Below are 14,814 nucleotides of genomic sequence, written 5' to 3' on the forward strand. Positions count from 1 at the left end.
TATATATCTATATCTATATCTATATATATATATATATATATATATATATATATATATATATATATATATATATATATATATATATATATATATATATATATATATATATATATATATATATACCGTATATACCCGTCTATAACCCCCCTTCGTATATAGGTCGACCCCGATTTTTTGACCAAGAAATTGTTAATTTATGATATTCCTCGTTTTTGGTCGACCCAAGTTTTTGAGGGTAAAGGAACAACAAAACCTTCAGAGAAACACTACGTCCTATAAACTTGTTTACCATTTATTATTACGACACTTTACACTGAAACGCAGGTAGTTTCAACAAAAATATTGTATATTTCCATTCAAGTATTTATTCAAGTCAATTAGGAGGGAATATTATTGTAATACAATAGTTTTTTAACTGAAAACCATTCGAAAAGCGATTACGGTAACATCTTTTGAACGAAAGAAAGGGAAAGTCATTGTTTTCGTCACGATTTTATCCTACTTTCCACTGTAATACGTACGTCAATTCAGCAAAAAATATTACATTTCCGTGAATGTATTGTATCAAGCACAGTATGAATAGAATATCACTAATATAACAGTATTTTAACCGAAAACTAATAAAAAAACGAGTAACATATCTTGAACATCGGAAGGTTTGGTAAAGTCTTTTGTTTTCATGTAGTTTATCCTAATTTACATTGAAATACATCACGTTTCAGCAAAACTACTATTTATTTCTGAGAATATGGAAATGTAATATTTTTGCTGAAATGACGTACGTATTACAGTGGGGTATGCTATAACGAATCTAATTGGTTCTAGAACCTTGTTCGTTATAGCATTCGTTCGTTATAGGATTAATCCGTTCCAGGCCCCCAAATACAACCACTTAACACTGAAAAATATAATATAAAATTGTAAAAATTGTAAAAAAGTGCATAAATATGCATCTAAACCCCTGAAATAAAGAGTATCATTAATGCTTGTAATAAAAAAACAATAAATTAGTAAAAAAAAAAATTTTCTTAATAATGTTCGTTGTAGGAGTTTCGTTCGTTATAGCATTCTCAATTTTGTAGGTAAAACCGTTCGTTATAGGAATATTCGTAGTAGGATCCGTTCGTTATAGCATACCTCACTTTATAGTGGAAAGTGGGATAAAATCGTGACAAAAACAATGACTTTTGCTTTCTTTCGTTGAAAAGATGTTACCGTAATCGCCTTTCGAATGGTTTTCAGTTAAAAACTGTTGTATTACAATAATATTCTATCCTAATTCACTTGTGATGTAACAGTTTTTTAACTGAAAACGATTACCGTCTAGCTGATACGGCAGAGCCCTGGTCGCGGAGGCTTTGTGTTTGCTTCGGCCCTTCTTAAGCAGCTTTTAATTTTAGCGTACGTTGAAATTGTGTTTACCGGTATATTCTATTTTCTTGCTTCTTATTTTCCAGAAATATGACAAGTTTGTATATAATACAATGTTACGGTACTTTTAATTTACAAGTATTCATTTTTAAAAATATAGAAGACACCAAACAAATACCAGTACTACGGTTATTTGCGTGACTCTCCCGCCAAACAAGACCAAACAGCTGGTACTCTCTCCCTCAGCCCTACCAAAAATAGCCCAACCACATCTTTCTTAATTATTCTCTTCCAATTTCTCACTTTAACTGGTATTTTTTACTTCATATTGCCTACATCAGATAAACTACAGTAATTGAGGTTAGACACTTATAAATTTGATTACCGGGTCCTGGCAGGTGCCGTTAGAACCACCTGACCCTACCAACAGTGTTGCAAGTCAGACAGCATTTTTTTAATCATCCATGTGCACGAGAAAGGATGGATGGATGAAGGCGGCATACAAATATGGCTTAAAAAAGTCTGAACTTTAGACCAGGGGGACTGCGCAAAGAAAAAAGTCTTCTTGTGTGGGATATGTTTTGGTCACATCTTGTTGACAGTGTTACTGCTGGGATTAGGAAGGAAAACACTGATACAGCTGTGATTCCTGGTGGATTAACAAGTCTTGTCCAACCACTGGATGTTTCCATAAACAAACCATTTAAAGATGCGGTAAGAGTGAAGTGGAACAACTGGATGATAGAAGGCGATAGGACATACACAAAGGGAGGCAACATCCAAGCTCCATCACTAGCAACATTATGTGAATGGATTGTAGAGGCCTGGGATGCAATCAGACCAGAAATTGTGGTGAAATCTTTTAAGAAATGTGGGATTTCGAATGCTCTTGATGGAACAGAAGACGACTTGTTGTGGGATTATGAGGCTAATGAGAGCGTGAATGAGGATGAAGATATTGATGATCCTATGGCTGATGATGGTGTTGATCCATATGACGATGCTGTTCAAGGAGAGGACTGGGAGGAGCTGTTTGGTGCTGCAGATGATGACAAGGAAAATGATTTTGATGGATTTTAATGAAAATATTCAGAAATATGGTATCGTAGTATTTATTCAAGTCAATTAGGATAGAATATTATTGTAATTCAACAGTTTTTAACTGAAAACCATTCGAAAAACGATTACGGCAAAATCTTTTGAACGACGAAAGAAAGTGAAAGTCATTGTTTTCGTCACAATTTTATCCCACTTTCCACTGTAATACGTACGTCTTTTCAGCAAAAATATTACATTTCCATATTTATTTCTGAGAATATATTCATTCAGGCACAGTTAAGGTAAAATATACTTGTGATGTAATATTTTAATGAAAATATTTATAAATAAGGTATTGTATTTTTCTTTTGTTTCAAATTTAATTAACAAAGATTGATGTTTCAAATTTAATTAAAAAAAATTTATGTATCTATAAATAAACTTTTAAAAATGAATACTTTATGTTTTACATACTCCTGTGCATACCATACCATGCATTTGGCTACTTTGGGCTTGCTATGATGACGCAAGAGATCTGCCCTGGCAACTGTACCGACACTCACAGCGGGCGGTGCGTTGGTGCATCGTTTCCATTGTTTACTGGTAGTTACTGGTAAATTTTTTTCAACCTAACGAAACTATTACCCGTATAGAGGTCGACCCCCAACTTTTTGCCCAAAAATTTGGTCTTAAGAACTCGTGCTATACACGGGTATATATATATATATATATATATATATATATATATATATATATATATATATATATATATATATATATATATATATATATATATATATATATATATATATATATATATATATATATATATATATATATATATATATATATATATATATATATATATATATATATATATATATATATATATATATATATATATATATATATATATATATATATATATATATATATATATATATATATATATATATATATATATATATATATATATATATATATATATATATATATATATATATATATATATATATACACACACACACAGTGGTCCCTCAGTTAACGAGCAGAATCCATTCCAGCAGGTTGCTCGGTAACCGAAAAACTCGTTAACCGAAACCATTGTTTCAAAGGGTTTTTGTGCAATTGGTTCCAGCTCACCGAAAATTGCCTAAATTCAACAAAAAAGGTAGAAATGTACACTTACTTTGTGTATTTCATTTACGCGTTTTTCGTTTTACGCGGACCTCCACGGGTTCAATTGACTGCGTAAATGCAGACTCCACTATATATATATATATATATATATATATATATATATATATATATATATATATATATATATATATATATATATATATATATATATATATATATATACACAGTGAACCCTCACTTTGCGCGGTCAATTGAACCCACGGAGGCCCGCGTAAAGTGAACAACATAACATATGGGATTAAATGAAATAGAGACCGGCTGACCCCCAAACTCCACTTTTTCCGACACAATACCTATGTTCTAGTAAAAATAACATCTTAATTTTATGATGGTACATGCACACAATTAATACTTAAGAGAAATAGAGAAATACAGTCGCCAAGTTAATGTCCATTCAAATAATGGACTCAACTCCTTCCCCCTCTTCTCACACTACACTCGCTGGCTCTTCCTTCTCTGAGAAATTTTGGGAGGAAAACCACTAGATTTTAAGGTATAGTAATAAATAATACCTCAAACTAAAGTTAGGATAATATAATTGACATTGCTGGATTCCTTGTAAGACCAGGAATATTTTGAATATAAATGTCATATATTTTGTACAAAAGATAACATATTTACTCAGAGTAAACAAAATACTTACATTAGATCTAAAATTTGTATGTCTAATGCAAAATCTATGATGTTTACTTTCAAAATGATCATCAAATTGTAAGAATTCCAGCAATGTAAATTATATTCTGGCTGGGTAATTTATATGAATTTTATGAGCTAAAACAAATAGCTTCAATTAATAAAAAAAAAAATATTCTTCACGACACTATCTGTCAATCAAAGTACCCCACCTTGCCTCCCCCCCTCTTCCAACCACGCCAGATAGTCGGTCGGTCCCTCCCTCCCCCCCGCCCCCCACCAACCCTCCCTACCAGTATATATATATATATATATATATATATATATATATATATATATATATATATATATATATATATATATATATATATATATATATATATATATATATATATATATATATATATATATATATATATATATCACATCTTCAGAGGCAACTGCTACCTGTAAAGATGTCTTGAATAAAGACTTAAAGCCAAGGCACTGCTGTTTCCATTTTATATATATATATATATATATATATATATATATATATATATATATATATCTCGATAAAATCACACGGGAAAATGGAAACAACGGAGTACCTTAGCTTTCGTCTTTATTCAAGATATATATATATATATATATATATATACACACACAACTTGTACATTTTCAAACTGTCTGTTGCTCCTGTTTCCACAAGACCTACCTCTCTTCTCCACCCCCACCTTCAAACACCCTTGCATTTAGGTACAGTACCCTGTATTTTATATTCTTTTGGATATTAGAACCCTCAAAGAAGCATGATCGATAGATAATTTACCTTGTTAAAATACATGAATTCTTTCAGATTGTTCTGTGAGGACAGAGATGGTGTTGGTAAGTGTAAGAATGTTCCACCTGGTACTGTTGTGGATTCTGGGATCACACATCCAAGTGAGCGAGATTTCTATCTCTGCTCTCATCAAGTAAGTTCACCTTTATTCTGATATATTTATTTTAGAGTAGAAAAATAAACACTAGAATGTTGTATGCAGTGTTGTACGTTGACGCCGTTAATTTAACGCAGTCAATGGACGGCGGCAATTTTTTGTTAACGCTTCAGGGGTGAGTACAGACTGTACTCACCCCTGATGATGTGAATTACACGAAAGCGCTTGGGAACTTCGTGTTTTCTTCTTTCCTTGATAACCACAAGGAAAGAAGAAAACACGAAGTTCCCAAGCGCCTTCGTGTAATTCACATCTTCAGGGGTGAGTACAGACTAGAGAGAGAAATACAATTCAAGGTGTATATATACAGAGAAGGGTGAGACCAGGTCCACAATGTTCAGGTATTGGGTAATGACCCTACTAATCTTTAAATAGCACACAACGGTTATCTTGATAAAATCACACGGGAAAATGGAAACAACGGAGCACCTTAGCTTTCGTCTTTATTCAAGACATCTTCAGAGGCAACTGGATTACATGGACAGAGAGAGGCTTAAATATACAGGGTGACCTTAAAAAGATGAGGTCAGGTCATAATGATGTCATCCACTAATCCCCACACCAACACACACGTAGAGGAGCTTAAGAGAAGGGGGGTGACGATGAATTGAAACACATTCGTTCCATTGCACAGAAACTCGGGTACCCTTCTGTGTTTGTTGATCGATGTTTTAAAAGGGCTAAATAATCCTTTCATTCCTCTCAAACCAGACAAGTTCCTACACTTAAGAATATTTTGACTGCCCTATCGTAATGAATTTGTCCCGTTAGTTCGGTTCCTCAAGCTTCTAAATATTAATGTTGTTTTCAAGTATGACTCAACCATTACCAATATGTTAATAAGGAATAGCCCAAGTTTGAATGTAAATGGAAGTGTTTATTGTATTCCATATAGCAAATGTAATTGTAATTATGTAGGACAGACAGGAAAAACACTGCAGCTCAAAATCAAACAACATAAGTATAATATCAGAACAGCATCTGAAAGCAGTGCCTTGTTCGTTCATGTTAGGAATAATAATCACCCCATTGCTTGGGAAAAAAGCTTAGAAATATTTAAATCATCTTGTGTCACAGAAAGACTTCTGGTTGAAGCTAGTTTGATTAAGGAATTAAAATTAATAAACCTTAGTGATGGTCAGTTCAAAACTGATAATATGTTACATAAATTTATTTGTCAGTGGCCCAAGGTTAAAAATGCTTTGAAAACCTTAGATCTAGGTGTATGATAGTTATTTTGTGGGTCCCTTATTTTTGACCTGACCTGACTAGTCACGTCACCCCCCTTCTCTTAAGCTCCTCTACGTGTGTGTTGGTGTGGGGATTAGTGGATGACATCATTATGACCTGACCTCATGTTTTTAAGGTCACCCTGTATATTTAAGCCTCTCTCTGTCCATGTAATCCAGTTGCCTCTGAAGATGTCTTGAATAAAGACGAAAGCTAAGGTGCTCCGTTGTTTCCATTTTCCCGTGTGATTTTATCAAGATTTATCTTATCCACGTTTTCATTGTGGATTTACATGAAATATATATATATATATATATATACAGTCAACCCTCACTTTACGCGGTTAATGTAACCCGCAGGGTCCCGCGTAAAGTGAGGAACGCGTAAAGTGAATAACATAACATATGGGATTAATTGAAATAAGAGTCCGGGCCGACCCCCAAACTCCACTTTTTGACGACACACAACTATGTTGTAGTAAAAATTTTATCTTATCTTTATGATGGTATGAAAAAACAAATAATATAGAAGAGGTTAGGTTCGGATAAATAAAGGTTAACATAGGAAAAATAAAGGTTAGGTTAGGAAAACTAAAAGTTATGTGGAACACTTACGTTAGTAGAAGATGAATTAGGCACTCTCGGGGATGGGCTGGTTCGAGGAGCAGAGGGCAGATTACTGGCCTCAGGTGAATCCTGTTACTGGTGAATGCCATCACTGTCACCCAGTTGTCGGGCTTCCTGACAAATCCCTCAGAAATCATCTTCCTGTCACTGCTGGCAGGAGCTGGCTGCATTTGGGTTGAGGCGAAAACAGTGGCGTAACTAGGTGAAGTGCCGCGGTATCACAGATTTTTGCCCCACAAAAAATACATATTGCACAGTGACTCACTCTTATATATATATATATATATATATATATATTAAATAGTTTGTGTACCATTATAATATTACTGTACTTTCACATACTCAAATATAGTATGCTTTAAATACACACCAAACATACTTAAACTTTATAAGTTAATCCTCGTCGTGTCTGACCTAACACCTGACCCACACCACATGAGCTCACTGGCATACTTGTTTGAAGTTGTTTCCTTAATCCTCAACAGGTTACAGGTTGTGTGTGTGGCCGGGGGGGGGGCGCATAGCAAGGGTGTAGCTCATGACGTGGCCGTGATGATGTGGGTCAGGTGTTAGGTCAGACACGACAAGGATTAACTTGCCGCCGATACAAAGGGATGGATTAACGTCTCCAGTAGCTGCAGATATGGGTGATGAGCAGACCCAAAAGTGCCGCCCCCCAAAAGTGCCGCCCGGGGCGGACCGCCCCCCCCTAGCTACGCTAGTGCGAAGAAATCTGTTATGCTTTGCTGACGGCTGGTGTTGATGTTGTCGTGATACACCTTGATGTAGGGCTCCATAGTCTGCAACAGCTGGGTAGTGAAGATTTCATACCTGTTTGCGTCAGGGTCGTCGGAAAGGAGGAGCTTGGCTTTCTCGATACACTCGATGGCACCCCTAACATTACTATGGGATAAGTGTTGTTCTTCTTGGGATGACGCACCACCTGCCTCTTCACTGACGTCGTCATCATCATCATCTACCATCTCCTCGTTAGTCACATCAGGTTCCATTATCACCTCCAGGATGTCGTCGTTGGTGGTCTCGGAGAAGCCTGGAACTGTAACAGTCTGCGCAGCTTCTCTGGCAAGGTCCACTGCTACTGCAACAATCTGAACCTCACCAGTCACAGATTGACTCCTCCTCTCACCTGGTATTCCATGCAACACATGTCTCCATGCGTGACGAATTGTAGCAATAGACAGCTGATCCCATGACTCCACCAAGAAGTCCACAGCTTTCTTGATGTTAAATACTCTCCAGAATTGTTTGAACAGTATTTTTTGCTGTGCCAACTGTTGATCCTCATCTTCTTCGCTCTTGCTATCGGTGGTGGTGTCACTCACTTTGCGCAACTCTTCCCTGGTGTTGGTGTAGTCGTTCAGGAGCTGGAATTTTTTCGTAGAGAATGCAGCTTTTACATTACAGATTAACTCTTGGTCCATGGGCTGTAATATAGACGGAGTGTTGGGAGGAAGGAAGACCACTTTTACGTTGGGGTGATGATCTAACAGTAGGGGCGAGTGTCCTGGTGCGTTGTCCAGCAGCAACACAATCTTGAATGGCACATTCTGTTGCTCACAGAATTTCTTTACATCGGGAACAAAATAGTCATCAAACCAGGTGAGGGACAGTGTAGAGAACATCCACGCCTTACGTGCGGTCAGCCAGTGGACATTTAGCTTGGTCATGTCCATGGTTTTGTAGGCGTGCGGCTTGCGTGCTGTGTGGATCACCGATAACTTGAGCTTACTGGTACCGGAGGCATTGGTGGTAAACAGGACGGTGATGCGTTCCTTCTGCATCTTCCGGCCCCGAATCTTGCTGGCATTCTTTACAACGAAGGACTTGGAAGGTAGCTTTTTCCAGAAAAGACCAGATTCGTCCATGTTAAACACCTGGTCGTCGGTGTATTGTCCTTCCTCCATAATCTCACGTAAAAACGGAGGAAATTCCCTAGCCGCAGCACGGTCAGCACTCGCTTCTTCACCACCAATGTTTATATTGGTGATCTTGTTCCGGATCTTAAACCTCTGTAACCACCCAGAGGAAGCATTAAAGGGTATATAAAAGGAACAGTGTGAGCAGTTTTTTTCAACTTTTAATTGAATTAATTTATTATTTCCAGGGTATTCAAGGTACCAGCAAACCAACTCATTACCATATTCTGTGGGATGACAATGATATGACAATGGATGATATACAGATGCTAACCTACAGTTTATGCCATCTGTACTTTCGTTGTACAAGATCTGTCTCCCTTCCAAGCCCTGCGTACTATGCTCATTTGGCTGCTTTCAGGTAAATGTCTATGATTGTTTACATATATATATATCTCAGGAGAGTATTGAAATTTTCTTAGTTTTCAAGCCACTTATTGCTTAATACGGGGTGGAAGTAATCAAGGGTTAACACACACCGGACATTTATTTTCCTTTTTCTTGTGCCTTCCATTCATTCATGCAGACTGCTGCTTCCTGGATATCTATTCCTTTCATTTATATGTCCTTCACTCTATCTATCTGAATCATATAGTTTTTCCTTGACTCCAAGAGATCACCATAGTTGATCAATGCATGCAACTGGGGTAAGCATTACTAATATATTTTATGTTATTATTTTCTGTATAATGTATATCCATAATATAAATATATATAATGGAATGTGTGCTCATTTTTTACAGTAACATACATACAGTATGTATAGCCACCAGCTTATGCAAGTTAAAATCTCTAAATATTTACCCTAAGCACATTTTATTAAGATATTTTTTAGAATAATTTATAAATTACCACAGGCATGGGTGTACTGTGGAGGGACTGTTTCACCCCTCCTTTCCCTTCACCTTTGTTAATGAAGGGGTTTTTGTCAGATCATCTTAATTTAACATGCCAAAGTTCCCTGTTCAAAAGGATGATTTCACGGTGTCCTGCCATAATGAAAAATTTCTGTTTCACGTGGTGATAATTGGATGATACATATGTTAAGTACCATTTGTAAAGATATGGTAGAAACAGAAAGAAGGTTGTGTTGATCAACCAATTAAAAAAGAAAAGTTAACAGGTGATATGCTGATTAGTGGTGTTGAATGCATTAAAAAATCAGTACAGTAGTTCAGTCAGGGAAAGGTGTTCCTATACCCCCTGTGATAACCCCAGTCAAGATGTTACAGTCAAAAGCATAACTCGGGAATCTGAAGAAATCACAAGTGTGGGGGGGGGTGGTGTTATGGGGATTGAGGAGGGTAAGGGAGTTTGGGGGGGGGGGATGGGAGAGGGTTATTGGGTTACTTGTGGAGTTACAATGCAGTATTTATTAACTTTTTGATGGTCATGGAAGAGAATACTTGTTCTATATTTGAGAGGCGTTGTTGGTCAAGAATGTGTATTAAGTATACACATCCTGCAGTTTTGGGCTTCACTATTATGCAAAATAAATGGGAATTGTTTTATTGTTTTTTGAAACCGTCTTATTTTTTATGAGTGGTAGTGATATCGATAATGAAGCCACGTGTGATGAAAGTGATTTGACGCACAGACCTGGATTACATTTAGGGAAGTACTAGTAGTGAAAGTGAAGAAAATATGTAAGGGGATAAGGAAAATGAGGAACTATATGTGACTCAGTGTGAAGGTGATGATCAAGATTGGGTTCAAGGACCTTCTTGGCATCAGCATTAGGAGAAGTAGTGAGATTGGGCCAACTAAAAAAAAAGGAGAAGCGGGAAGACACCATTGTCTCGCCGTTCTCTCTCTCTCTCTCTCCATGTAATCATGAGCGTCAACCAACCCTATGCTCCTCACCTGCCTCTGAAACCCCCCTTCTCAACACAGGCATAAGCATTTTATCTCGACGCTCTCCCTTACTCCGCTCACCCACACCTGGTTCATCTTATGACCCTACACCCACCCCCTGGGCCTGCCTCTCCTGCAGGGATGGATGACACAAACAGCGATGATGACCCAGATGACCCCCAGCCCACACGTTGCCACCCTGCCACTCATAAATAGAGTACTGGACCACTGACCTGGTACAGACTGCCACTTCAATATTTCACAAATTACTCTCAGTAAACAGTTTCACAAATATTTTACATTTGCTCCACGTCTATGATAATCTAGAGGGGTACAGTGACTCGACGAAGAAAATCCGCTATGTTTGACAACCTACATGAGAAATTCAGGACCCTCTTCTATCTATACTACCAGAATATTTGTATTCGTAGAAGTATAGTGCTGTGTCGAGGCAGTATCAGTTTCCACCCAAGCGACACCATTTTGGCCTGAAGTTGTTTGTGATGTGTGATTGCAAGATGAGCTACATCCAAGATATTATGTACATGAGGGCACTACTGATACAACACTTGATCCTATCACTGGCCATTCTGGGGGGACAGGGTAGTGTTTTTCCAGTACAGGTACTTACATGACAACAAAGACCAGGGCTTGTGGGACATGCAGAGCCAAGCGTATTGCTATGCCATACCTCCCCAACAAAAAAGAAAGGAGTGATGGCCAAGTCATCCTTAGGAAAGCACAGTAATGCCTTTCAATATAATGGTGTAATAAGAAGGGTGTTAATTTGATGTCTACTGTCCACCTTTGTGCTGAGCCATAACATACACAAGGCAACAAAACAATACGAGATGAAACCTGAGTGTTCTTTTTTATAATATAACCATGAGACTTGGAGATAAATCAGATGCAATGATCTCTAGTGTAAAAAGTGCCTGGAAAACAACGAAATGGTATAAGAAAATGTTTTTCCATCTCCTGGACATGTTATTATTAAAATGCACACATACTATACCAACAAGTGAAGGGAAAGAAATTCACTGACCACACCATTCACATCCTCAAGCAACTTCTGGCTGTCTACCACCAACTGTGTGAGCCACAGTCCATCCACTCCCAGAAACACATCAAAGCCTTAATGCCTCCCAGTTTGCTCAAATCCCGGACTGTATCCTTCCTACAGCATCAATGAGACACCCAACGAGAAAATGCCATGGCTATGTATGCACATTCAACAAAGCAACCTCAGGTGTACAAGGAAACATTTTACATGTGTTTGATGTGCGGCCACCACCATGTGTCTTACCGTGTTTTAAAGTGTATCACACTTGAAATGTGAAATTCAAATAGTGTTCAAGTATAGAAATAAGTGCCCAAGTATGTGGAAAAATGATGCATGTTGTGAAGAATAGCGAGGGTGCACCATTTGAAAACATTGTGCTTCCCCATCTGGAGTACTCAAACCCTGTCTGGTCCCCGAGATATGCTAGGAACTGTCAGTTGGTTGAAAATGTTCAAAGGAGGGCCACCAGACTGGTGCCTGCACTTCGGCACCTCAGCTACCCTGAGAGATTGGAGCGCCTGAACTTGCCTAGCTTATACTACAGATGGGCAAGGGGAGACCTAATTGAAGTGTACAAGCATCTCAAGGGACACTACTCAGTCGAGTGTCCTTACTTGGAGCTGGCGGACACTCGCCCCACAAGGGGTCACAGCTCAAGATTGAAGAAGCCGCAGGTCCAGAAAACTGTGAGGGCAAGCTTTTTCGGCGTGAGAGTTGTGAACTCTTGGAACAATCTACCAGAAAGTGTTGTGTCAGCACCGAGTGTGAGCTCTTTCAAGACCAGACTTGACCAACACTGGAGTGGGTTCAGGTACATTCAGGAGCTGGTGCATGCCCAGTACTTGCCAACAGTGTGAAACAAAGGGGTGACCGATCGCCCAAGCGACTAACGAGCCGATCATTTGGTGAAGAGGATAAAAGAAAAAGAAAAGTAACAGACGTGACTGATCGCCCAAGCGGCTAACGAGCCAATCAGTGGTGAAGAGGATAAACGTAAAAAGTAAAATCACAGCACAACCACCAAGAAACCATGAGATACATTAGATTGATAGATATTTTGAATATAATATGACTAATGTTGTATCGGTTTGAATTATATATGTGACGTTGTACTGTATTCACTAGAATACTTACCAAAACCATGCTCATGTCTGCAGATGAATACAACAGCTGACTCTAACCTCGACTTTTTCTTCCTTCAGTTAAAGATAATTAGTTTATATGAATAAAGAATAAGATGCTAAAATAAAGGTACCTATGGTACTTATTTCCCTATCTACCTACTTAATTATTTATCTACCTACTACTTAATTATTTATCTACCTACTACTTAATTATTTATCTACCTACTACTTAATTATTTATCTACCTTCTACCTAGCTTTCATACCTACCCAACTACTTACTTACCTACCTACCTACATATCTGCTTACTTACCTATATACTGACCTCACAACCTACTTACCGGTATCTTCTTATTTCCTATCTCTATTCACTTACCTGCAGATTTACTTCCCTAACCACCTACTCACTTATATAGCCCGAACTATCTGTTTACTCATCTAGCTACCTACCGTCTTTCCAATCTGCTTACAACACCTTCTTTACCCATCTACACACTTACCCAATTACCTACCTGTCACTACTTACTATAACAATCACTACTTAATCCTACTTACTATGTCTGTTGCTTGTTATTTAATTCTTCCATACATCAGGTTTCCTTTGCAGTAAATACATATAATGTATACAGTTGCAGTAATTTTAGTGTTAATATACTCTCTCTTATTACCAGGGCAAAAGTACACATCTCAGAATTGTCTGAAAGGGATGGAGATGGTATGACTCAGGAAGAAATTAAGTGTGTTGCTACAGTTGAACAGAAAAATGCACTCTCAAGCAAGTTATATTATGTGTAGTAAATCAAATGGTGTGTACTAGAATTTATTTTCCATGTAGACTGGCATATAAGAGGTTTCTGAATTGTTGGGAGGATTTATTTTTAGGTGACTGTTCCTATAATTAATCTTTCATGTGGTGCATCTATGCATATACAAGATAGGAATTATATCTTGCTGTCTTTAGGAAGATAAATGTTGTACTCGGTGAAAAGGTGTACCTGTAGTATAAGGTACAAAATGCATCTGAGGATACAGGTTCTTTTGTGCAGTAATCACAAAAATAGTTGTCTGTATTAAATCTTAGAATTGTGTAATTGCAGTTGAAAGGGTTTCATTTTTTTTATACCATGCCAAGAGGATAGTTGTCTTAGGAATACTGTACTGCATAGTATATTTCTTATTTGGAGTTAAGCTTACTGTAGATTTAGAGGAAAATGTATTGGTTCTTTTGCATGTTGACAATTTAAGTTTCATGTTATATTTAGTGAGTGGACAAAGCTTTATGTAACTATGCTGATGTTCATAATATTTCAGAAGATTTAAGAGAAATTTAAAAAAATGCACTGGAGACCATTTTTGTGTCAGTTTATAGCAGGATTGCATTTAAATGCCAGTTTACTATGGTTTTTCTTTTAATATTTATTGGGAAGATATGGAAATATGATAAATAACAATGTTTCTAAAAATCATAATTTTTACTTATTCCTCTTATTTACAAATGTTTTGTACAGAACCAGAATTAAGGTATTCACTTAATTGAAAACTCTTTTAAAAATAATATAAATGCTTTGCTGTTCTGATTTATTGGTGCTAAGTTAGGAAATGCTTGCTGTGCTCTGGCAATACAGTATTACCCCGCTTAACGCGCTTTCACTTAACGCGTTTTCGCATATACGCGGTGCCTTGCCAAAGCTGAATTTTCACTTAACGCGGCATTTTTCATCATATACGCTTTCATCATATATCATCATATACGCGGTG

The 14,814-nt window shown here is 37.2% G+C and overlaps 1 protein-coding gene across 2 annotated transcripts; it reads left to right on the forward strand.

The window, feature by feature from the left end:
- The first annotated feature begins 4,902 nt into the window (after positions 1-4,902).
- Positions 4,903-14,520, forward strand: LOC121858861 (protein argonaute-2-like). Of its 2 annotated transcripts, none has more exons than XM_042355515.1 (3): positions 4,903-5,198; positions 9,204-9,376; positions 13,728-14,520. In XM_042355515.1, the coding sequence occupies exons 1-3, from the start codon at positions 5,067-5,069 to the stop codon at positions 13,849-13,851; spliced, it is 429 nt and encodes a 142-aa protein (XP_042211449.1). In that variant the 5' UTR covers positions 4,903-5,066; the 3' UTR covers positions 13,852-14,520. The 2 variants fall into 2 exon arrangements, with proteins under 2 accessions (XP_042211449.1, XP_042211450.1); XM_042355516.1 differs by having other exon boundaries at positions 4,905-5,109.
- The last annotated feature ends 294 nt before the right edge of the window (positions 14,521-14,814 follow it).

This window comes from Homarus americanus, unplaced genomic scaffold, assembly GCF_018991925.1.
Source record: "Homarus americanus isolate GMGI-L3 unplaced genomic scaffold, GMGI_Hamer_2.0 scaffold15935, whole genome shotgun sequence".
In the NCBI taxonomy this organism is placed as follows: Eukaryota; Metazoa; Arthropoda; class Malacostraca; order Decapoda; family Nephropidae; genus Homarus; species Homarus americanus.